The following is a 23,070-nucleotide window of genomic DNA, read 5'->3' as shown; positions in this document are numbered from 1 at the left end:
AAATTCCAGCCTTCAGAACTGAAACTACCCTACTGAAGAAGAAATTGGATTTATATCCTACCCTCCACTCCGAAGAGTCTCAGAGCGGCTCACAATCTCCTTTACCTTCCTCCCCCACAACAGACACCCTGTGAGGTGGGTGGGGCTGGAGAGGGCACTCACAGCAGCTGCCCTTTCAAGGACAACCTCTGCCAGAGCTATAGCTGACCCAAGGCCATGCTAGCAGGTGCAAGTGGAGGAGTGGAGAATCAAACCCGGTTCTCCTAGATAAGAGTCCGTGCACTTAACCACTACACCAAACTGGGTGGGACATGTTGCACAAGTACATTCTTAGGAGTCAGGATGTGTCCACAGTCCTCAATTTTAGATGGTTATCGGTATTGTCAAGCTTTATTTCCACCTTTAAAAAAAAACCCTGTCAAACACTGTATAAGCTTTCTGATGAATCATTCACAAAGTATTTTTAAATTTAGCTGCACTATAATCATTTATTTCTTCCTACAAAAGAAACAGTATGCATCCTTCCCAGCAATATCTGTGCAGTCATAGATTTAAATAAAGAAATTTAGAAATTTATTGAAATTTTTCAAATAAAAGATACAAAATCAATCTGGAGAAAACAAACCAAACATGCTGCTCTTTATAAATAAGTTCAAAAACAATTGCATCAAAACCTCTTCTGCAAATGCGAACACATTTCTAGTATTTTAAATACTGTTGGCACACATCTTTGACACAACCACAGTGAATCTTATCTTGGAAGAAGTCATCAAATCACTATGAACAGCGATGAAGGAAAATGGGTATCACTATTTATTCTGCATTCATATTTTAATTTCTTGAGCATCCAGGAACAAGAGCAAATGGCAAATAACAAGAGTAAGATTAAACCAAGCCTTCTTTTCCCTTAGGTCATCTAATGTTCCTAAGGAATCTAAAGAAAAGACATGCTCAAAAATAGTTTTTAAAAAACATCCACAAATTCCCAAAAGTTTATTTTACCTGCAATTAAATCTTAGTTAGAAATGGGTCACTTAATGAAAAGACTGTTTCTGTATCAAGGACTGACTGTTCTTGACTGTTGCAGTAATTATTATTTTATGGAAATATTGCATCAAATATTAATCTGCAGAAGTATAGGGAGAAGAAGAGGGATGGGGAAAGTCCCATCTCAAACAATTAACCACTTCAGTGATGGGTTTCTAGTTCAAGAATTGTCCATTCCCCTTGAGGGGAAGAACAATCTTCAGAGGAAAAACTTGCCACTGTGATACTTGCTGAAGAATCATCCAGTGGAGATATCAGTTCAGTCCACCTACTGAAAGTGTCAATCTGTGCTTTACCCTGAGGTTGTGAACTGTCTCGTGCCAGAAAGAGTGTCTGGTTGATGAGATATTGTGCTAAATTAAGGTCTTCAGGAACGGAGTTTTTGATGTCCAGGTTTGACTCCTGATCAGATAACAATTGCCTGAGAAGAGTCCAGTCCTGTTCTGCAAACTGCTGATCTTCAAAATCCACATCTAGAATGTTCACTTCTGACTCCATCCTCTGCTCAAAAGCTTCTCCAACATCCATCTCGTATATTGGAGAAAGGGTTTTTGGAGGCCGGTGCTCATACATGCAGGTTTGTGTCAATCTGTCACAATCATCTATGTCTCCTGAAATAATTCATAATACTACACATTGTAAAAATTGCAGTTTTTTTCCCCTTCCACAGGGCTTTTGTACAGCATACTTAGTGCAGCAAGATCAATCCAATCAGGTAAGAGGTAAGGGGAAAAGATAACTGTATACAAAGTTCACAAAAACCAAGCCATTCTTTCTGTTTTATATGTATTTAAAAAAATAAATGAAACAAAGTACGGCTTATAAATTAAGTAAAAGCAGCAATCACCACTGGCAATTGACAATAAACCTCCATAATTAGAAAAAATTTCTGATACAGAAAATGACAAGTTATGTAAACCAACATTTAATGCACATGAATTTCTAAATCACTAAAACTGTAACATAAAATAGGAAGGAGCAGGGTGGGGAAAGAAAAAAAAGGGGGAAAGGACATGATCACTAAAACAGTGACTTAAGCCAAGTCAGCTCCAAGTGAGGAAAAACAAAATGGTTTATTCAAAGGCTTATATTTAAAATATTGCACATGCAAAGGGCAGCTGCAAGCAAGGACAAGCAAACAAAAAGAGTTACAACTTGAAAAGTCATCAGTTTGCATGGTTCTTCTGAACACAAATCACTCTTTCATAATTCTTGAATACAGAGAAATTTGAAAGATTCTACTACTGCATTTAGCTCTAGGGATGGGGGGTACCATATTGAATTCCTGTTTTAATGAAGACACAAAACAACTAGACAAGAAGTCAGCTAACCATGTGAACCAAGCATAACTTTAAATATATTTATTTTTTTTAAAGTCTAATTCCTCTTTCTTTAAAAAAAAGAATGTTTACTGGCAAATTTAGAACTACAATAATTCTGGAAAGTGTCTCAGGGTGCAGACCATATCTCACTGAAGCCAACGGTCAAAGTCCCATTGAATATAATCAGCAGAAGGACAAGTCTGCAGTTCTGTGCAAAACAGAAACAAACTGCAACAATAATTAATATAGCTCTTAAGGTAAACAATGCAGAGCACTTTTAATTTAAGAACATTAATGCACTTATTGCACATCCCACTTTCATATATATGGATCATATAGGCTGCTGAACAAAATGTTTATCCAACCTTACACTAACAGGTGATATTGCCAATGTCCTATTGGGACAAAAGAAACTTGAAAACAGGGAACTGCACCCCACTCTTATTTTTCCAAGATAAATACTCCCAACTGCCTGTTGGACAGTAAAGTTAGACATATTCTCAGACTCCTAGAATATGCTAGATAACTTTATACATATATGAAACACTAGCATTTCATTCTATAGTGATTTGGTTAAAATTTATAAGACATTTACTAGGCTTCAACCCTAGCTATATATGTAAGATTCCACTAATACTTAATATCTTGAGGGATGTAATGCTTTTTTTTATTTCTGTACGTTACCTGCAGATAAAGCAGTGTTAGCGTATTCAGTAGATGCTGGCTCACTTTCTTTCATGTGACCATCCTGAGTCAGTGAATGATTCTTACAGGGATCTATAGGTTTTGTGGAGCTATTCTTTTGCAACTCAGTATTATCTCTTTGATGAAGATCCAAGTGACAGGGCCTTTCTTGAGATTTTGTGTCACTGTCTAAAAGTTTATTGCACTGAAGTTCATTATTCTCTTCATTCTTGCCATTTTCATTTTTATCTTCAGTGGAAGGATAGCTATTTCCTACTTTCTCTGAATACTTTTGTTCTGCAGCTGAAGTACCCAAGTTATTTTTTGCTTTTAGCTCACTGTCTTGAAGATCTATAGAAGAACTCTCATTTTTGTCCAACCTTCCCTTATCATGTTCTTTACACTCCAGAAATCCATCCTCTATTTCTAATGAGTATCTTGAATAATATGTTTTTCCTTGATGATCATGGGAAACACCATCAAACACATCAGAAAGTGTTCCAGCATCTACAGAACGCTGGAGAGAGATGTGGGCTTCTCCACCATCATCAGATCCCAGTTCTTCACATTCATCCACTGAAAGTAATACAGACCGTTTAAAATTCTTAGTTGCAGAGAACTCTTGACTTTCAATATCATTTTCTGCTGCATCTTCAAATGCCAGATTTACTATTCCATGGAACTGCTGAACAGGAAGCTCTGATGGAAGTGGATTTTCTACAACATTTTCATTTTCAGATTTTTCATCTTCTGTTTCATCTGCTGAAGAGGACACCTGATCTCCTTCTTGAGAAAACTGTGCAGTGACAAAGTTGGTATTTCCCCTGGAGCCACTCTTCCTCTCGTTGTCTTGATGTGACCATGTTTCAGGCTTTCTTCTAGGGAGCTCATCGTCACTTGTTGAAATAACCCGGAAGAGATCAGAGTTCTCTTTTTTCATTTTTACTTCTATTCTTAGACTAGTATCATAGATTTTTAGTTCTTCAGGTGTACTTGTATCACTGCTGCTTCTTCCAAGAAAATCATGGCATAACATAGTGCTGCATTTTGAAATCCCTCTTTCATTTGATCCTTCATCATCCTGAGACCCTCCAGCATCATAGTCTTCTGACCTTGGCTTTATATCATCTGATGATGTTGTTGCACTGCCGGTGTCAGATTCTGGACTTTCTTTTGGATCATTGGAATTCAAGTTCCAATGATCTGTAAAAGGAGCTTCTGAATTTTCATGGCTCTCTGGTGTTTCTGTGGTATCTGTGTCTTTCGATGAGCATTTTTCTGTGACATGAACTGGGCAAGATTTTGAAGCAATGTCAGATTCTACTGTAGCAGACTGTGATTCAGTCAAAGCAGATTTGTCAGAGAACTCATCAGCACTTTCGGACCCTACCACACAGGCTTTAGAAGACTTCTTTTCTTCATGTTCAGAATTAGAGCTATCATTGGCCATTTCAGATAAGTTGTGTGGCAGATTATCATTAATACCCATTTCAGCTTCCAAAGTATCTTTATGTTTATAATCTATTGATTTTCCTTGGTCCTTATTTTCTCGTGAATGTTTCAAAGTACTTTGGCAACCAAAAAATTCAGGAACTGTTTTACATTGTATAATTCCTTCTTTTAAAACCGAAATGGTAGAATTCACAGCTGCATTCTCACACACAATTTTCTTATGCTCTTCAACACAGTGCAATTCAATAGCATTACCTGCTTCACTATTTTTAACCATGGGAGATTTATCACCCTTACAAATATGTTTTGCTTCCTTTTCATGTTCCCTTGATTCATTCCCCTTTGTGACATAAGAGGGTTCCAAAATTTCTTTGCAGTTTCTATCTTCAAGGGGAGCCAGTTTTTCTAATTCAGGTACATCATTCTTATCTATTTCTAGTATACATGTTTCACTATCATTTTTCTTCCCTGAGCTGGATTTGTTACTGTTGTGCGGCTGAGCTCCTAAAGTGGTAGAATTTTCAAGTTTTTGGCCTGAATTTTTTTGCCCTTCTCCATGAATATTCTTGTGAACAGGTGACTCACTTCTAGGATGCTTTTGGCTTGATGACTGAAGCTTTAATACAGATTGCCCAGCAACCATTTTCTGTTTTTGGTCTTTATTGTTCACTGTTTCATTCTTCTTGGAATGAGTCTGGTTTTTTGGTGTGATTATTATTTTTGCAGTAGCTTTAGCTGATGCAGTTTGCGCTGATTTAGATTTTTTCTTTGATATACTTTGCTTGTCTGAGTTTGTCAGAAGTTGTGTCATGTTTTTTTCTTCATTTTGTTTTGGAGAAAGTCCAGGCTTTAGTGGATTTGGTGAATCGCCTTGTGGTCCTACAGAAACAAAAATCTTAAGATTATGATGCATTCTAATTAGCAAAGGGGGAATCATGTACAAGAAATTCAATATTTTTACACATGTGTAAAAATGACAGAATTGTAACATACAAGGAGTCTTCAAAATTGTGAATAATGAACAATAATCATTCAGTGTTATGTGGCTTGCAACAACTCGGGAATGAACTGACAATCAGTGAACACTGGGTCAATACATAGTCATGTACACTGGCAGAAATTGGCCCCATGATCAGCATCATAGTAAACAACACAGCAGTATTATAATACGAGTATGTTTATTATACTATAATTAATAACTTAGTGGTCCCTTTTTAAAATGTTTACTTACTTGTGTCTCTTTTCTACTAAAAACTCTCCCAAAGAAGTTCAACCAAGCAATAAAAACATATTTTTAAAATCCCTGGTGTTTTATCTTGCCAGACCTAAAGGTGGATTATAAGAATGCTATTCATTTTCAAATCCATCACTTGACTTCCCAAATGCCATTAAACTAATAAGATCCTGGCCCTATTAATGACTCATGTTTATTCCCTAGAGCAATACATTTTTTAAGTTTTCAGAATACAATTATCCTAGTTGAAATATGGCCAGAAAATATTAGGTTCAAATCCCATTATTTCAACATTATTGCTACACTATTAGTTACCAGAAGTTTGGGCTGTCTGGAAAGGAAGAATCAGCCAATAAGGAAACATGATTAAATGAGGTACAAACCCATAGGAGACATCAGGTGGGATCATTGGAGTTGGTGGAAATGATAGCAATTCTCAAAAGTAGACTACGGGTCTTCAACTAGAACTCCTCATCCAAATACATCCCTCTTCACCCCCGATGGTGAGTTAAAAGCTATGACTTTCTCAGCAATTAAAAACAGTGTCTGAAGGTTACACATTTAGCTAAATTGTTTTTTGAATATTTCAATAATTCATACATTTCAATACATATTATAGTAGTACACTTTATCCCTATCACTTGGCTCTAAATAGAATAGAGTGCAGAATCTGGCAAACAAACTGAACTGTAAAGCCTAGAAGATGAAAAGAATAGCTTTCTTCTAAACAGCCTTGAGTCAAGGATAGTCTCTTATTCAATGATTCTGTATTTCAAGGGATGCCATACTAGAGGTAATTCAGTGTTATCCTTAAATTTCATACATTCAGTCTGATCCAACAAAGTACATTAAAAATAATTCTCCCTTAAAAGCTTACTAGAAAATATTATATTATGAAGAAAGCTACACAAAGTACAGCTCCTTGAAAAAACAGAATTTGAAACTATAGTTTGAAGTGAGATTGCAAAATAAGGTTAAGAGAAAACTTGGTTAGCATCCACAGTTAGTTCTGATGTACCGGTAACAATTTAGTAAGAAAAGGTGAAAGGGATTTGCTCAAGAAAGGGGAGAAAGGATGAATGGAGACAAAAATTGGAAATCATGGTTTGCAAGTAACCTGTATTACTTACACAGTATGGCTTAATTTGTATTGTTCTGCGTTTACCTTGGCTTTTAGCACCATTAGCATTCTTTGTCTTTTGCTGAACAACAGAACAGCCAGCTTCATTTTTCTTTTTCTTCAAAACTGCTTGTGGTATGTGTTCATTGCTACCTTTCCCAGTGCATTTCTTCATAACACTGAAAAAGAAAAATGTTTCTTATTTGCAGTTTTAAAAGATGAATATATTACATATGTCAGTATTTCTACATGAAAAGTATTTAAAAACATAAGATAACACCATGTATTACACAATACTTTGCTAACAGACAAATCTAATCTTTCATTGACTGCAGCATTACTGATAGTTTAAAATGATTCGTGTTTTTACACCAGCATAAAAATCATCATCAACAAATCTGTTTACTAGTAGATCATTATCTGTGGTCACCATGAACTACTCATCCTTTCCAAATCTGACTTCTCCTATGTGCTTTTATGACAATCTTGGCCCATTGTTCCCTCACTCAGATCCAGGATTTTCCCTCCATTTTCACTTCCTTTCTGGCTGAGCAACCCCTCAATCTATTTTCTTTTGTGAAGGTTTATGGCTGTCCCACCCTGTCATGGTATTATATTCTGATGCCGGCTCAGCCCAGAAACCTGAGGTAAGAAACAAGATCACCTTCTTTAACTTAAACTTCTGAAAATGACACATAAGAGGCTTTAGAACATTCAAAGATATACAATATATTTTATTCAACATAGAAAGGAAAAGGTTAGGTGAAATCATGGGTAAAATGTCTGCGGTAAATCAATACGAATGTTGAGGTAACTTAATATTTTCACAAACTACAGTTCATATGTTCCCAGCAAGTGAGAGTTTAAAACTTTTCACAATGTCTTAGAATCTTAGAGATGATAGGCTTTGGTTTCAATGTTTCCTAAAAACTCTAGTTCACTTTCTTGAGTTTAACTGAATCTTTAGGTTTCAGAAGGCAGGGATACACTACCAAGTACCTGAAGTCCTTCTCTGAACACTGATGCCAACCAATCAAATTCCTTTGAGCAGCCTGTCACTCAAGGCTCTCTGGCTCTGTGAGGCATTAGCCCTTCATAGTTCATTACATGTTTATATAGCACTTATGAGCTTTTAAAATGCAGTCTCTTATAGCTCTGAACTCTAGAGAACCTGAACATCAAGAAGTTAATAGTAGGGACTATGGGGATTACACAACTTTATGGTTATTGATGAAGGTTGAAATTGTTCAGGATTTTCTATTCCTTGGCTCCATCATCAACCAAAAGGGAGACTGCAACCAAAAAAACTAACACTTTGACAATATTTAACACACACAAGGAGAAATATGAAGGTGGGGGGGAGAAACACTCTAACCCTCAGCGCAAAGATTCACTGTTCAATTCACTAACAACTTGAGGGAGTGTAACCTGTGATAAGGTTTGTGGAGCCTTGGTGAAAAAAAAATAGTTTTTCAGAGATAAACCAGAACACATAAACCAGAATACAGATTTTGAACTAATGAACAGCTTTAAAGCATGTTGGCTTCATGAAGTATTTTCAGGAGGCAACTCAAATCCAGGTTTAGGCAATATGAGTATCCTGACTTCCAACAGACCTGTTTATTGGAATAGTATTCTCAAGATCATTAACATGTTTTTTAGCAGGGGCTCCATTAGTCATCTTCAAAGCAGACCTTGTTTTCAAAGCTGTACAATGAAATAAAAATAAAATTAGACATTAAAAAAAGACTTGATAATGAGCATCTGCTGAAAGTACTAACAGATTTTTTTCATATTTTTCCTGTTCCAAATATATGAGCCTTGAATTTCCAAATTCACTTGAGTAACTGAGTGCTTCCCAAAAGTATACAAAAGGGACTCCAACAATCTGAACTTCTGATTATCCATGATTTGTTGTTTGTGTCCCCAAAGTTATTAAAACTAAATTAAATTATAAATACACCAGAAGTAAGTACAAGAAAGGTATTCTCATTAGCCAACTATACCTTCAGAACTATTAAACACTTGCAAACAAGCATTTCTCCTAATGGGCCAAGAACGAAGGATGTGCCAATCAACTTTAACTTTTCTCATAATTCACTTTCCACTCCAATCCAGGGATGGCCTGTGCTATTATCCCTTTCTGCTGGCTTTCCAGGGCCACTGTGTGAAACAGGATGCCAGAATAGTGGACCACTGGTCTGATCCAGCACAGGTCATCTTATGTTTATGTTCTTATCTATCCTTCAAGATTTAAATTTATTATTTTTGTTAAAAGGAAGAATTAGGAAACCAACCACACACTTGTCTCAAAGTTGTTAGAATATTTTGTAGTGCGCAGTCTGTGTGGTTAGCTTAAAAGGAGTCTCCAATCATTACCTGATTGTTTTTTGCCTTCATCTGGTAACTTTTCCTCCTTGGGTTCAACTAGCTGTTCCATGGACATCCGTAGATCTGTGCTTGAATTGTCTGATTTGCTTAGAGTTCCTGTACCCATAAGAAGAGGAGATTCCTTTCCTGTGGTCTTTTTCAAAGGTTTTGCTTTAATCTGCACACTGGAGCTTCCAGAAAGTGTTTTTGGTCGGGCACCTGCAGCTTTAATTTCTTGATTTTTCATGGCTTTGCCACTTCCTGCATTTTTGTGGCCACTCATAGGCGGTAATGATCGCTCAGAATCTTGTTTTGTAAGCAAACCTTCAGCCTTCAAGTTTCCATTATTTTCTGTTTTAGGCTTTATAATGGCTCTTGCCTTTGGTGAAGGCATTTTCTCCCCCTGTTTGGGATCTTTTGTAATCTTGCAACCTGTTTTTTTACCATCTTTCCCCTTTAAATCATCATGTTTCAAAGCCTTATTAGTGCTGTTCCTGTTGGTAGTCGATGGATGTCCTGATGCTCCTATTCCATCAGATTTCATTTTATCCTGATCAGTGGAAGAATTGCCCAAACAGTCTTTCTTTCTGATTGCTTCCAAAGGAGCAGATTTGATTCCACATGAATCAGAAACACACCTATTTAACTGGAGAAAAAAAAGACAATTCAGCAAAAATCTAAAATAAATTTAAAAATACAACAGGAGCAAGATCACTGCTTTTCATTCTGGATATTTTGCTACTTATTCAGATAAGCATAAATTCTTCATTACCATGCTTCATTACTATATCCCCTTTTTTGATGTTCAGAAAAAAAATTCTGGTACACTCTAGTATGACCAAGAATAGAACCCCCAAAATGAAGTTTTGTGTATGAAGAGTCAAAGCTAGGCAAACAGGAGCAGACTGTGTGTGTTCTTTGCTTTTTCTTTAGATGGTTGCCATCTATGGAAAGCTCAAATGCCCGCCCACCCAGCCCAGAAACTGGATGGTCCAGCCCTCACTGACAGAAATGCTACAGGAGGGTGTAATGTATCTTTATGACACTCAGAGTGGTCTGTAGTGGTTCTTGAAAGACAAGACCTCACTTATCACGGACCTTCCCATCATGTTCAGCATTTTCCTAGTACTTTGTGTCATTTACATATATTTTCAGCCAACTACTGGGCTTCAGGTTAGCCTACTTTCCTGAGATTTATGATCCTAGCCTAAATGCAGTAAAATGTGCCTTTAAAAATACAATTTGTTTTATTTTACAAATTAAAAAAGATAACAGAAATAAAATAAAAAAATCAATCAATTTAACATTGACTACAATTGACCATTTCCATTACAAGCGTGTCTTGATTATCTTGGTACATTATTTTATGTGCATGCGCACACACTGCATTCTAGATCTCCTAAAAGAGCATCTCTCAGTAGGTGCTAGTCATCAAGCTGAGCATGTGATGGCTTATGTCAACTGGATAGCTCCATTACATATGAAGCGTATCATTTGCAAAGAAACATATAGAAGGGGCTTTTATGAATGGTTTAATCACAGATATATGAATTCTGATTACCCTTGCAAATTCTAGCTGTTCCAAATATTCTGGTTTCAACACTGACTTTTGGTACACTGACCAAACTTCCTGCTTCCAAAAATAATTCCTAAAATACAGTGATAAAAGAACCCATAGAGAGACACTGGCTCAGCTAAAATTACATAAATGGCTGCAGAATTAGCCAGGAATACATTAGTAGATACAAGTCACAAATCAGCAGATACTACTTTGAAAAGGAATAGTAAAGCCCTGATTACTGGGTTTTGAATTGATTTGCAACAGAAAATGCTTTTACCTGAGAACTAGTGAACACTGGCTTTTTGGAAGGTCTTCTGTCATCACCTTTGTCAAAAGCAGCTGTACAGAAAAAAGGATATTTTCCTTTAGAAAATAAATACTGACACGGGGCGGGGGAGGGATGGAGACAAGGACCCACCTTAGGGACAGCGCCCTTTTTACAACAGATAGGCTAGCATTCTAACCAAATAAAGGGTTTTTTCACATTTTAAGCCTGAAGTTGCCACAAAGAGATGGACAGTATACGTATGAAACACAGAAGTTGGAACTACTAGATTCAGGTTTCAATGGAATCTCTTCTATCGTTATTTATATAATTTTGATCAAGAGTTCTTATTCTTGCATTCTGATCCAGTATAGGCAAGTTAGTTTATTAGCCTTTACAACAGTTTACTGCATGTAACAAATGTGACACATGGCATTTGTGATTTAGAGGGTTCCCTCCATTCATCACAGAAGATGTGTGAAAATTTGCAGACCTGAAAACTTAACTGAGAAGCAAAAGCATCTTTATAGGCAAAATCCTGTTTCAATTATGCAGAGGTTATTTTGGAAGCTTTCTAGACAGCCAATGAAGTGTATCCTAAACCAACTTTCTAAATAAAGCCTGCTTGGATAATGCTCCCAGATGTGGGAACAGTAATGAGGCCTCTGCAGCGTTCCTGCTTATGTAACCTACTCTAGACAGATGCCAATATTAGAGGAATGTACATGTATCAAAATATTATATAATGGTATGAAACCTGCTGCAAAGAATTACAGAAGATATTCCATCTGTTAATTATTAAGCTGAACTGCTTATTTTATGAATATACATATGTACAAGAAGGTCAAGTGCATGGGCACACACAAAAAAGGTTCTTCTATTCATTGGGTTCCTTGGTACATTTCTGTTCTGTCAGGAAATCCAAGAGGCAGAAAACGGCAACTCGAGAGTCCTCTTGCTATGTACATAACATCTTGATAAAATTAAAAACTGCACCTTTGGGAATGGAAAGATACTCTTAGCTTTGAAAGGGAGGGAGACTGTGATATTCTATATTTAAATTTCTGTTTTAATCTATTGCCAGAATTTTTTAAAAGGAGCATCCGGTAATCCCTAATCTTAAATTTAAAAACTAAATGCTTCTTTAAAAGCTCATGAAAAACTGATAGAACTACTATTTTTGCCTGTATACATAACTACACACAACTGAATGTTTTCATTTATTTTAGAACTATTAGAATACAAAAATGAATGCTACACATTCTTTAAAAATTACAAAACCAAAAACTTTTTACTGACTGAATGACTTCACAGGCAACAGTGTCAGTTAATATACCAAATCAGCAGCCCATCACATCAATGTGCTTTTTCACGCTGTCTGACACTCCCGAACCAACTGCATTTTGGACATGACCCTGAGCTACTGATGCACAGAAAAGCAAGCAAAAAAAGAAAATAATAAGCAAACCTCAATGAAAGCCTTCACATTACACTTCATAATCTAATTTATACAGTTTGCTCCCAAAAAACAATAAAAATACCCTATTTTTTCCTATTAAGTAGGTATCCATATATTGCTCCTAAAAGCTTTGCTTAGCACTATAATCTTCTGTGTAATCCTGTTTCCCTTATTGAAAAACTGCATGACCACAGCACAAATGTTCAAGCATTGCCCTGAAGCCATTTTCAGATCTGCAAGATTTCATTCCATACATTTGAAAACAAAGGGGCCAGAGCAAGACTCCTTTTGTCTAAACCTGAAATTGTGCTAGTTACGTTTTTAGAAGCTTCTCTGCAGCTTCTTTAATGACTCTTCTGCAGCACACACAGTATCACAAAACCAAATTGATTGTGAAGTCGATAGATGCAATTTATTCAACATACATGTGGGTGTTTTTTTTTTTACTTGGGCAGATGATATCTCTCCATAGTATTAACATGAACTAAAATCCCCCATTCAATACATACATTCAATCAGTAATTACCTTAGAACAGAACTCTATGCCCATTAATTCTACTGTAAGATTTTAAATTTCAGTGCAAATGTTAAAGCCAGCCTTCCAGTCCTAGTGATTCCCACATTATCTGCAGTAATAAATGCACACAAAAGGGCTATGCAATCCTCCAGCTTCCATGACTGGAGCTGTCCGAGCTGGTTATCTTTGTTTATAATTCTTACATAATATTCCATTTTTTGAGAGCAGAAAGCTCATCAATATATCCCAGCTAGCATTAATTATTTTTCCCGTTATTTCTTTAATAAGGCAGAGCCTGTTATGTAAAGTATTAAGCTCCCCAATGGCTTGCATACCTGCTTGTATTTTCTGTTGATCATCTGCCTTCAGCAGCTTCCAGCTCTCTGTGTGACGAACAGCGTAAAAAGACTGAACCAGGAAGATCCACAGCTTATCACGCAGAGCCTGGATCTTGCACGTAAATCCCTGCGTTCAAGCAAGAAATCAGCAGTTGGAAAGAGCCACATTGTCATAGCAACCAGTCATTATTCCTTACAGAATCTACTTACTCCTAAGCTAGATCAATGATGTCATCACTTAAATTTTATGATCGTGGAGTGGATTTATGAGGTCTGCGAAGGCCAACTGTCCCTGCACCATGATTTTACACAGCTTGAAACCAAGCCACTCCCACAGAAGCTGAAGCTCATAAAGCATCAAGCCCCATTTAAAAAAAACAAAACAAATGAATCTCTTCTTAGCTTTTTACTCTTGGCTATGTCACTACAAGGTCAAATCCTCTGGGGGCCAATAATGTATCTGATTAAATTTTCATCACTCTTGCTGAGTAAGTCAACAATAGAAGTGGCTTGCAGTAGCATAAAACCAGTAATTTATGTAGTTTTTGTTTGCAAAACAAAATTGTGCTGAAGTATAAACCATGCCATCTGGCCAACAGGCATCATCCAGGACAATGAAATATATATTAAAATTTTTGTTGATTAAAACCATGCAAACACAAGTGTTCCCTTTCAGAAAAAAAACTGAAGATGATGTTTGAAAGTATTTTGCCCCCCCCCCAAAAGCCAAGTAACATTGCAAATCTCTTAATGTTTATAGCATTGTTCAGTCTTACATGTACGATGACAAAGAACCGAATCAGTATCCAGTTTCTTTATTTTGGACCATGGATGGAGGAAATGCCACCACAAAATGATGATTTAATAAAAACCCTTATATAAAGTCAGCCCAATGGTCCACCTAATATGCTATTAAGATTGCAAAATTGCCTAGCAATTAGTTATGTGACCCTTTCAACCTGTTTTCTTTTTCAAGAATGTAGCCACTGTGGCTATGGTTTAAAGGGGGGGGGGGGTACGAGACTATTCAACCATTTCCCTCCATCCTATTTTCCTACTGAAATTCAGAAGGCCCCAAGCAGCTTTATTAAATATGTGTACCCCTATTTTCCCTGTGGCTCAAGACAGCTTGTGGGCCCAGTAGGGAAAAATATGAGCTCTGTCTACTGAGGCTACAAGCAAGTTAGGGAAGGAAATATGCACCTCAGTTTTAAAATCTAGATTATCAGGAAGCCCAAAAATATCAGTATTCCCAGTTATTCAGATTCCAAATGCTAAACCCTCAGGATTCTGATACTATTCTTCTCCATTATCCCATATTGGGAATCTTTCCTGGGGGCTAAGTACACCAAAATTGCAGGGCAACTAGTGGTGCCTGTCCTTTGAAGTTCCCCCAAGTTTCAAGTAAATTGGGTCCCTGAACAAGGCACTCTTAGTCATCCTCCATTGTTTCCAATGGAGATTAAATGTCATGCTTTCTCCAGGGCAAAAGCCAATAGCAAGCACAATGAGCATGGTGCAACAGCCACCGGTCTAATGCCTCCCCATGCAGACAGAACCAGTGAGCCCAGAAGAACCAACAGCCTTCCACAGAAGCCCAGAAGAGCCCAGGACCAATGTGGCAGTACAAGCCTAACAGAACCAGAGACAGCCAGATAGACCTGTACAAACCCATTCACTAACTCTGGTTCCCCTAATGTTCCCATTTGCCTGTGGTAACAGCCTCCTTCCCCCACCTTCCAGTTGCATGGGAAACCTGCTAAGGGGGAGGGGGGAACACAAGCTGCCTCTGAGACTAAGACCCCTAGATCCTTTTCATACATACTGCTACTAAGACAAGTCTCCCCGATTCTATAATTTTGCATTTGATTTTCCTACTTAAATGCAGAACTTTATATTTAGCCCCATAAAAATTAATTTGTTTTAGTACAGTTTTCCAGCCTGTCAAGATCATCCTGTATACTGACTGTCTTTTACTGTGTTTGTTACCTCTTCCAATTTAGTTTCATCTCTCCATTTATTGATCCAAATCATTTATAAAAATGTTGAACAAAACAGGAGGAGGAAGAGAAGGTAGAATTTAAATCTAAACATATTATTTGCTATTATTATTAGCAAGACATCTTAGAAGCTCTTTGATATTATGCAGTAGCTCACAACTTTAATGCCAGTAGCTCACAAAATTGAATTCTAGCTCACAGGACTACACAGCTTAGAGGGAGTTCTGCTTGGGAGCAGTGTTCCCTCTAAGCTGAGTTAGCGTGAGCTAGCTCACAGATTTTTAGCCTCCAGCTCACACATTTTTGTCTTAGCTCAGGAAGAATTTTTTATTTATTTATTTTATTTATTTGGTTCATTTATATTCCGCCCTATCCCAAGGGGCTCAGGGTGGATCACATATGGATGACCCCAGAGCACACTAATTTATGCAGTAGCTCACAATTTCAATGCCAGTAGCTCATAAAATAGAATTTTTGCTCACAAGATTCTGCAGCTTAGAGGGAACATTACTTGGGAGGTCCTCCCATCTAAATACTAACCAGGGTCAACATACAGGAGCACATGAAGTTGCCTTATACTGGTCCATCAAGGTCAGTATTGTCTACTCAGACTGGCAGCAGCTCTCCAGGGTCTCTGGTAGAGGTCTTTCATATCACCTCCAACCTCCATATCACCTTCAACTGGCAACTGAACCTAGGACTTTCTGCATACCAAGAGGATGCTCTACCACTGAGCCACAACCCTTTGTAGTTTATGAGATCAGGATAGTCTAGGCTTTTAACGTCATGGCTTTACAGGCATAAGGGCTAGAAAACTGCTTTTTGAATGAAAGTGGGAGATTCTTAGGAAACAGAATTCTTCAGTATTTCCATGTTCCTCTAGAACTGTGCCATATAAACATACACATCTACAAAGTCCTCCCAAAAGTTAACAAATTATTCCAGGAGATTTCAGTGCAATCCACTGAGATAATTTCTCCACATTCTCACTGTGTCTATAATTCACATCTTAGGATAGTTTCAGAGGGTAGCTGTATTGGTCTGCAGGAGAACAGCTAGACTCAAGTCCATTGGCATCTTAGAGACCAACAATATTTTTGAGGTATAAACCTCCCAGCTTTGATTATCAAAGCTTACATCCCAAAAATCTTGTTGGTCTCTAAGGTGCTACTGGACATGAATCTAACCTTCCTAGAAATAATCACAACTGAGTAGAGTTCAACAAAATTCTGAATTGATCTGTTTAGGGTTGCACTGTTCCTTACTTGCAAGTGGATGCTGGCACCCTGGCAATTCAGTTGTGGCCACATTTCTTCTTTGACAGTATTCATATATGCACATGTGCTGTATCATAAGGAGATGCAGTATCTTGGCTGACATCTTAGCAATCACTTGGGAGGCAATGGCTGTGACCAATGTTCCCTCTAAGCTGCAGAGTCTTGTGAGCAAAAATTCTACTTTGTGAGTTACTGGCATTAAAGTTGTGAGCTACTGGCATTAAAGTTGTGAGCTACTGCATAAATTATTGTGCTCTGGGGTCATCCTTCCTGAGCTAAGACAAAAATCTGTGAGCTGGAGGCTAAAAATCTGTGAGCTAGCTCACACTAACTCAGCTTAGAGGGAACACTGGCTGTGACCCAAAAGAACCCTTAGCACAGGGGTGGCCAAATGTGCTTAATATAGGAAAGGAAAGGTTCCTTGTGCAAGCACCAGTCATTTTCGACTCTGGGGTGACGCTGCTTTCACAACGTTTTCACGGCAGAGCTTTTTACTGGGTGGTTTTAATTTTACCAACCTTGGAAGGATGGAAGGAAGGAAGTGTCAACCTGAGTCAACCTGGAGCCGGCTACCTGAACCAGCAATCCGCTGGAATCGAACTCAGGTCCTGAGCAGAGGGTTCTGACTGCGGTACTGCAGCCTTACCACTTTGCGCCATGGGGCTGCTTTGCTTAATATAAGAGCTACATAAAATAAACATCAAATGTCTGAGAGCTGTAAGACATGAATGTCATAAGTCTGAGAGAAGGAAGGAAAGAGAGAGAGAGAGAGAGAGAGAGAGAGAGAGAGAGAGAGAGAGAGAGAAAGAAATTTTGCTTAATATAAGAGCCACATAAAATAAATATCAGATGTCTGAGAGCTGTAAGACATGAATGTCATATGTGGGAGGGAGGGAGGGAGGGAGGGAGGGAGGGAGGGAGGGAGGGAGGGAGGAAGGAAGGAAGGAAGGAAGGAAGGAAGGAAGGAAGGAAGGAAGGAAGGAAGGAAGGAAGGAAGGAAGGAAGGAAGGAAGGAAGGAAGGAAGGAAGGAAGGAAGGAAGGAAAAAGAGACAGAGAGAGAAAGAGAGACAAAGAAAGAAAGAGAAAGAAATTTTGCTTAATATAAGAGCCACATAAAATAAACATCAGATGTCTGAGAGCTGTAAGACATGAATATCAGATGTTTGAAAGAAGTAAGGAAGGAAAAAGAGAGAAAGAGAGAGAGAGCGAAAGAGAGAGAAAGAAAGAGATAAATTGAAACTAAGAAAAAATGAAAAGAGAGATAGAGGAAAGAAAGGAGGAAGAAATGAAAAGAAAAAGAAATGGAAATAAAGGGAATGGGAGCGAGCAAACTTAACCTGAAGTGCAATGCTGACTCTCCCACAGAGAGGAACCCCGGCCAGGAACAATCCTGCTGCTGCAGCTGGGCTCTGAAAGCCTCCCAGCTAGCCAGGCCCAGGGAGGACACTGCGCGGCTCAGCCCTCTGCCGGCTATCGGAGAGCCGTGAAAACGCCGCAGAATCACAGCTCTGTCCTCCGAACCCGACCAGCAAGCAGGGAGCCCGGAAGAGACCGCCCAAGTGTGGTTGGGCCCCCCAACTCCAGCTGGCGAGCAGGGAGCCTGGAAGAGGCTGCACAGGCATGGTTGGGCTCCCGGATCCCTGGGGCTGAGCCGGAATGCTAGCTCAGCGTTCTGGTGCGTTCCGGCTCAAAAAAGGCCCTGGTTATAAGTAATTGATTTAGAAGGACACGTAACTCTGTTTAGGATTGAATGGAAGCATGCTTTCAGTAAGAGTCAAAGTCCCATTGATTTTAGTGAGACTTCCTGAGAAGTGTATTTAAGATTGAAGCCTTAAGTAGTCTGGAATGAGGTACATAAAACTACAATCTTTATGTAGTTTCAGGACTGGAATTGTAAACCTCAGTTCACTTCTTTTGAGATGAGTTCCTCCACAAACTAATCCCAGCTACGGAATACTTTCCCACCAACCACAGACTGAATTTGCAAGACCCACCATTTCTTTCACGCTTGCAGAACTCAGCAAAGCATCCACAGCTACAAGAAGACAGCAACTGTTCTCAGTGTTAATGTTCTTCCCAATGGCTTCAAACACTTGGTCTAGAAGGTCAGGTTTGCTGCTCATGGCCTGAGCCTAGGAGCCATCAATGGAAACAAAAAAACAACAGCTTATTAAATAGCTGTACACAGATACTTTTATTAATGCTGCCCTGCCAGCATTGCTGCGGCCACTGGGCCTTGTCTGGGTGCTAACGGTGGGTGTGGAACACTTCTCCAGCCCTGCTGTTGCTGCTGCTTGCTGCTGAATTGGGTGTGGGAAGAGAGATTTGCTTCCTGTCTTCTTCAGCAACCACAACCAATTATTTTGGTGGCTACAGACTATGAGGTATCTGGATGTGTTCAGCCTGTACATATCTTCCTACCTATAGGCTGAATCTTATGAATTTGATCTTGCGCACAGGAATACTCCTAAAAATAATGCTTTAATTTTATCATAGATGTATATTGAAACGTCTAAGCCAGGGGTGTTGAACTCATTTGTTATGGGGGCCAGATCTGATATAAATGAGACCTTGTTGAGCCAGGCCATGTCAGGTTGGACTGGGCTGGGCCATGCCAGACCAGGCCATGTGTATACCAATTTAAGATTAGGTAGCAGAGATATAAACTTTATAAAGGACACAGACAAACACAATTAATTAAAAAAAACTTCAAAAATGCTTAAAATGTTAGCATTCATTGTTCTTAAAGGTGCTTTCTTTGTATTTTTCCCATGGGATCTAAGGAACAGGGTAAAAGAAGTTGTGGCTCTTCCCTCCCTTCCTCAGGAGACTGGGGGGGAGCCTCAGCTAATAAAAGAGAGAGAGACTTGGCTCAGTAGCTCTTCTGAGAGATTGAGAGTGCCTGGAAAAACAAGCTCTGCCTCCTCCCCTTCCTCCCCAAGAAAGGAGCCTCAGTTAATTGAGAAAATAGAGGCTTTGCTCTATAGCTCCTGTGCTGTTGAGCAAGCCTTGCAAAGCAAGCAGTTATGCAGAAGGAAGCAAGAGAGAGGGAGAAGGGAACAGACGACAGGCAGTTGTTCAGGGGCCTGATAGGAGCCCTCCAGGGGTTGCATGTTTGACATCCCTGATCTAAGCCTTCATTATGCAAAAATGTAAAACTGAACATCCTCCCTTCTAATGCTTAATTCTAATGGTGGGGAAGGCAATATCTTCCTCCAATTCCCCTTTTTTGGCAGTAGCTTCTCCTGCTGCACTTCACACAATGCCAGTGGGTCCCTTGACACACAGGAGAGGTTTGAGAATGGAGCATAGAGGGCCGTTCTAAGAGCAGCACCCCTCTCATGATTCTCTGGAGCCAAGACAATTTTTGTACATGCATCGTATGCTTGTGCAATAAAAATGGTATTTTGAGAAACACATGATACTGCTCCTTTTTTACAGGAGTAGATGAAGAAAAATACATATACACAATCCATTATTATCCCAATGAAAACAAAGTCCAGCCAGATTTAATAACTTTTATAAGTTGCTGTCCATATCCTCAGAACTGCTCACAAAAAATAAAAAACCCACTAAAATAAAGCAATACAAATACCAGCTAAAAACCCAGCTTATCACCAGCCTTCAGCATATACAAACCAAAAAGGCCACCCACCTGCTGAGATTTTAATAAGAATCTTATAGCCATCTCTGAAAGTTACCCAAAAGTTGGTCTTTTCTCCAGGCCTTTTTTTAAAGAAAAAAGTCCAACAAGAACTCATTTACATATTTGGCCAAGATCATTCCACAGCCTCAGAGCCACTGCTTGAATAGTGGAGCTACATACAGCTTATGACATGATTTGTTATTGCACTGCAGAATTCAGAATCTGTTACCTGTAATAAGGCAGAAAAGTTTTCACTCTGTATTAGCTGAGGAAAATTTGCCACCATAAATGCCACACATTCTTCTTGTAGCCTTGATGCTAAAGCAAGAGCCGTTTCAGTCCATTTTACTTGGGGAAGACTACTAATCAGTCGGTCAGTTTCCATTAGAAGATGGGCTGCATTCTGTGGACTCTTAAAGTGAAAACAATATATATCTACTCTGAGCAACTCTGTGTTGAGTGCAATTCAACACTTACATTTTGCACCATAATCTGAGTAATAAGCAATTAACTTCTCTCACTTTAATTAAGGACAGATTTTATGTTAAATGTTCTCAGGAGACTCTCATAAACATGCAAACCAACAGGAAGCCATCCCCTATGCTCTTTCTTACTTAGTAAAATGGATTATTTGAATAACATATGTTCAAGGTCTGGCAAAGAAGCAAGTAACAGCTGAAGATGAAACTATACAAACCCACTGGATAATCAATAATTTAATTCAAACAGTCTTTAAGCTTGAGGCTCAGTGTGGATTCATACGTTAAGTATCAGAACATCAAGAATATAAGTACCTACTGAATATTGAGAATATAGTGTGGCTGATTCACACTATGAATTCACACTAGGTACAGTCAATTGTGGCTTCCTGGCACATGTGGCTTCGATGGTGCGCCATTGAAAGCAGCGCACCAGGTAAAGAGTCTGGGTGTTTTACTGGAGCCTTCACTATCGATGGAGGCCCAGATAGCAGCCACTGCCAAGTCAGCATTCTTCCATCTGAAGCGGGCAAGGCAGTTGGCCCCTTTCCTTGAGCGCCGGGACCTCGCAACAGTGATCCACGCAACGGTCACCTCAAGACTAGACTACTGTAATGCCCTCTACTTGGGGCTACCTCTGTGCCGGACCCAAAGATTGCAGCTAGTGCAGAACGCGGCGGCCAGGCTGTTGTTGGGACTCCCGAAACGGGAACATATACGGCCGGGGCTACGTGAACTGCACTGGCTGCCGATTATATACCGGGTCCAGTACAAAGTGTTGGTCGTTACCTTTAAAGCTTTATATGGCCGAGGACCTGTCTACCTGAGGGACCGTCTTTCCCCATATGAACCCCAGAGAGCACTGAGGTCAACGGGGAAAAACCTAATGACTATCCCTGGGCTGAAGGAAATTAAATATCAGAGTACCAGAGCACGGGCCTTTTCGAACGCGGCCCCTACCCTATGGAACCGACTCCCCGAGGAGGTGCGGGCCCTGCGGAACCTTGAACAGTTCCGCAGGGCCTGCAAGACCACTCTTTTAAAATTAGCATATTCGGACTGCTAAGAAAAACGATAACCAAGGATCCGCCAATGCGGTCTAAAGATCTATACCGCAGTATAACTGTATTTATTGGATTGGTTTTAATTTAATGTTTTAATGTCTTATTGTTCTATATTGTAAATCTAAGGTTTTATTTATTACTGTATGTTTTTATGGAATGTTGTTAGCCGCCCTGAGCCTGCCAAGGTGGGGGAGGGCGGGATATAAATGAAATTAATAAATAAATAATAAATAAATGTCCACTACATGACCCCTTGTGACTACAGACCCATGGTTCTCCTTTCCATTTTAAGAAGTTCATCAGAAGACACATGATGTGTACATATGATACATATGCTAGCTAACTTGCACTCTCAGGCCTTTTAACGGATGGAGCAAAACGCATGATGAATGGATGTGCTATTCATTGTATTTCTGAAGCTCAGAGAGGTTAGAAAAATGGGTAACATTTATTTTGCTAGTCAGATTTATATTGCCAGGCACTAAATACACACTGATACACTAAATGTGGGTATATTTTCATCATCAAAACAGGTGTGGTACTCAGAAATCAGATCCCAGTTTCCTAATAGCATAACATTATTTAAGTTTTGTATTTTAAAAAGTAAGCATAAAGACTTACCAAAGAGTGGATCAATATTCTAAGACAATTATTCTGCAATTCAGCAGGTAAACTGGCAAAGCTCTTCTCTGACCAACATTTTACAAAATGCCTTACTAGCCACCTGTTGGAGGGGGGGAATCTTTATGGAGCAAAATCAATCTTTTCAACAAATTTCATTCTGCATATACTCTCCACTGGCATAAGTAACGATCACTAAGAATTTAATATTGCATAAAATATGAACATATTTCTAAACATTTGTGAGAAACTGTATGCTTATTCTTTCAGAACAGGGGTATGAAAACACAGAAAGGAAGGGGGAAAAAGATTTTAGTTCACTTACTTCATACAAGAATCGTACAGGTTTTCTATACCCATCGAATGAGCAATAGCCAGACATTCCATCATAGGCTGATATTTTACAGGCTAAAAAGTCAGAACATAGACACACTTTCAGAAACTTGTGAAGATTAAAAAGCTGTTAATATTTTCAGATAAGAGAATATGGTGGGTGTCTGTCATATTTGAAGGACAGCAGTACTTGCAACCTGTTTTGGGACCTTAATTTAAACAAATTATCTCCAGGGACCTATTTCCAAATTAACTTCTCCACCAAGATTCCAACAGTCAC

General features: G+C 38.8%; 1 protein-coding gene across 1 annotated transcript in view; it reads right to left on the bottom strand.

Annotated features, from left to right (window-relative positions):
* Positions 1 to 550: 550 nt before the first annotated feature.
* Positions 551 to 23,070, bottom strand: part of BTBD8 (BTB domain containing 8) — a 65,243-nt gene continuing 42,723 nt past the window's right edge. Inside the window, exons 8-18 of the mRNA XM_060232184.1 lie at positions 22,783 to 22,865; positions 22,458 to 22,560; positions 20,523 to 20,705; positions 18,642 to 18,779; positions 13,367 to 13,496; positions 11,068 to 11,129; positions 9,239 to 9,875; positions 8,476 to 8,566; positions 6,905 to 7,038; positions 3,054 to 5,384; positions 551 to 1,658 (exon numbers count right to left, since the gene is read on the bottom strand). Coding sequence (XP_060088167.1) covers positions 1,189 to 1,658; positions 3,054 to 5,384; positions 6,905 to 7,038; positions 8,476 to 8,566; positions 9,239 to 9,875; positions 11,068 to 11,129; positions 13,367 to 13,496; positions 18,642 to 18,779; positions 20,523 to 20,705; positions 22,458 to 22,560; positions 22,783 to 22,865 — 4,362 coding nt within the window. The 3' untranslated portion in view covers positions 551 to 1,188. The remainder of the gene's footprint in view (positions 1,659 to 3,053; positions 5,385 to 6,904; positions 7,039 to 8,475; positions 8,567 to 9,238; positions 9,876 to 11,067; positions 11,130 to 13,366; positions 13,497 to 18,641; positions 18,780 to 20,522; positions 20,706 to 22,457; positions 22,561 to 22,782; positions 22,866 to 23,070) is intronic.

Source organism: Heteronotia binoei, chromosome 2 (assembly GCF_032191835.1).
Source record: "Heteronotia binoei isolate CCM8104 ecotype False Entrance Well chromosome 2, APGP_CSIRO_Hbin_v1, whole genome shotgun sequence".
NCBI classification, from domain to species: Eukaryota; Metazoa; Chordata; class Lepidosauria; order Squamata; family Gekkonidae; genus Heteronotia; species Heteronotia binoei.
The sequence above is the reverse complement of the archived record's forward strand: the minus strand, read 5'-3'. Positions and strand labels throughout refer to the sequence as shown.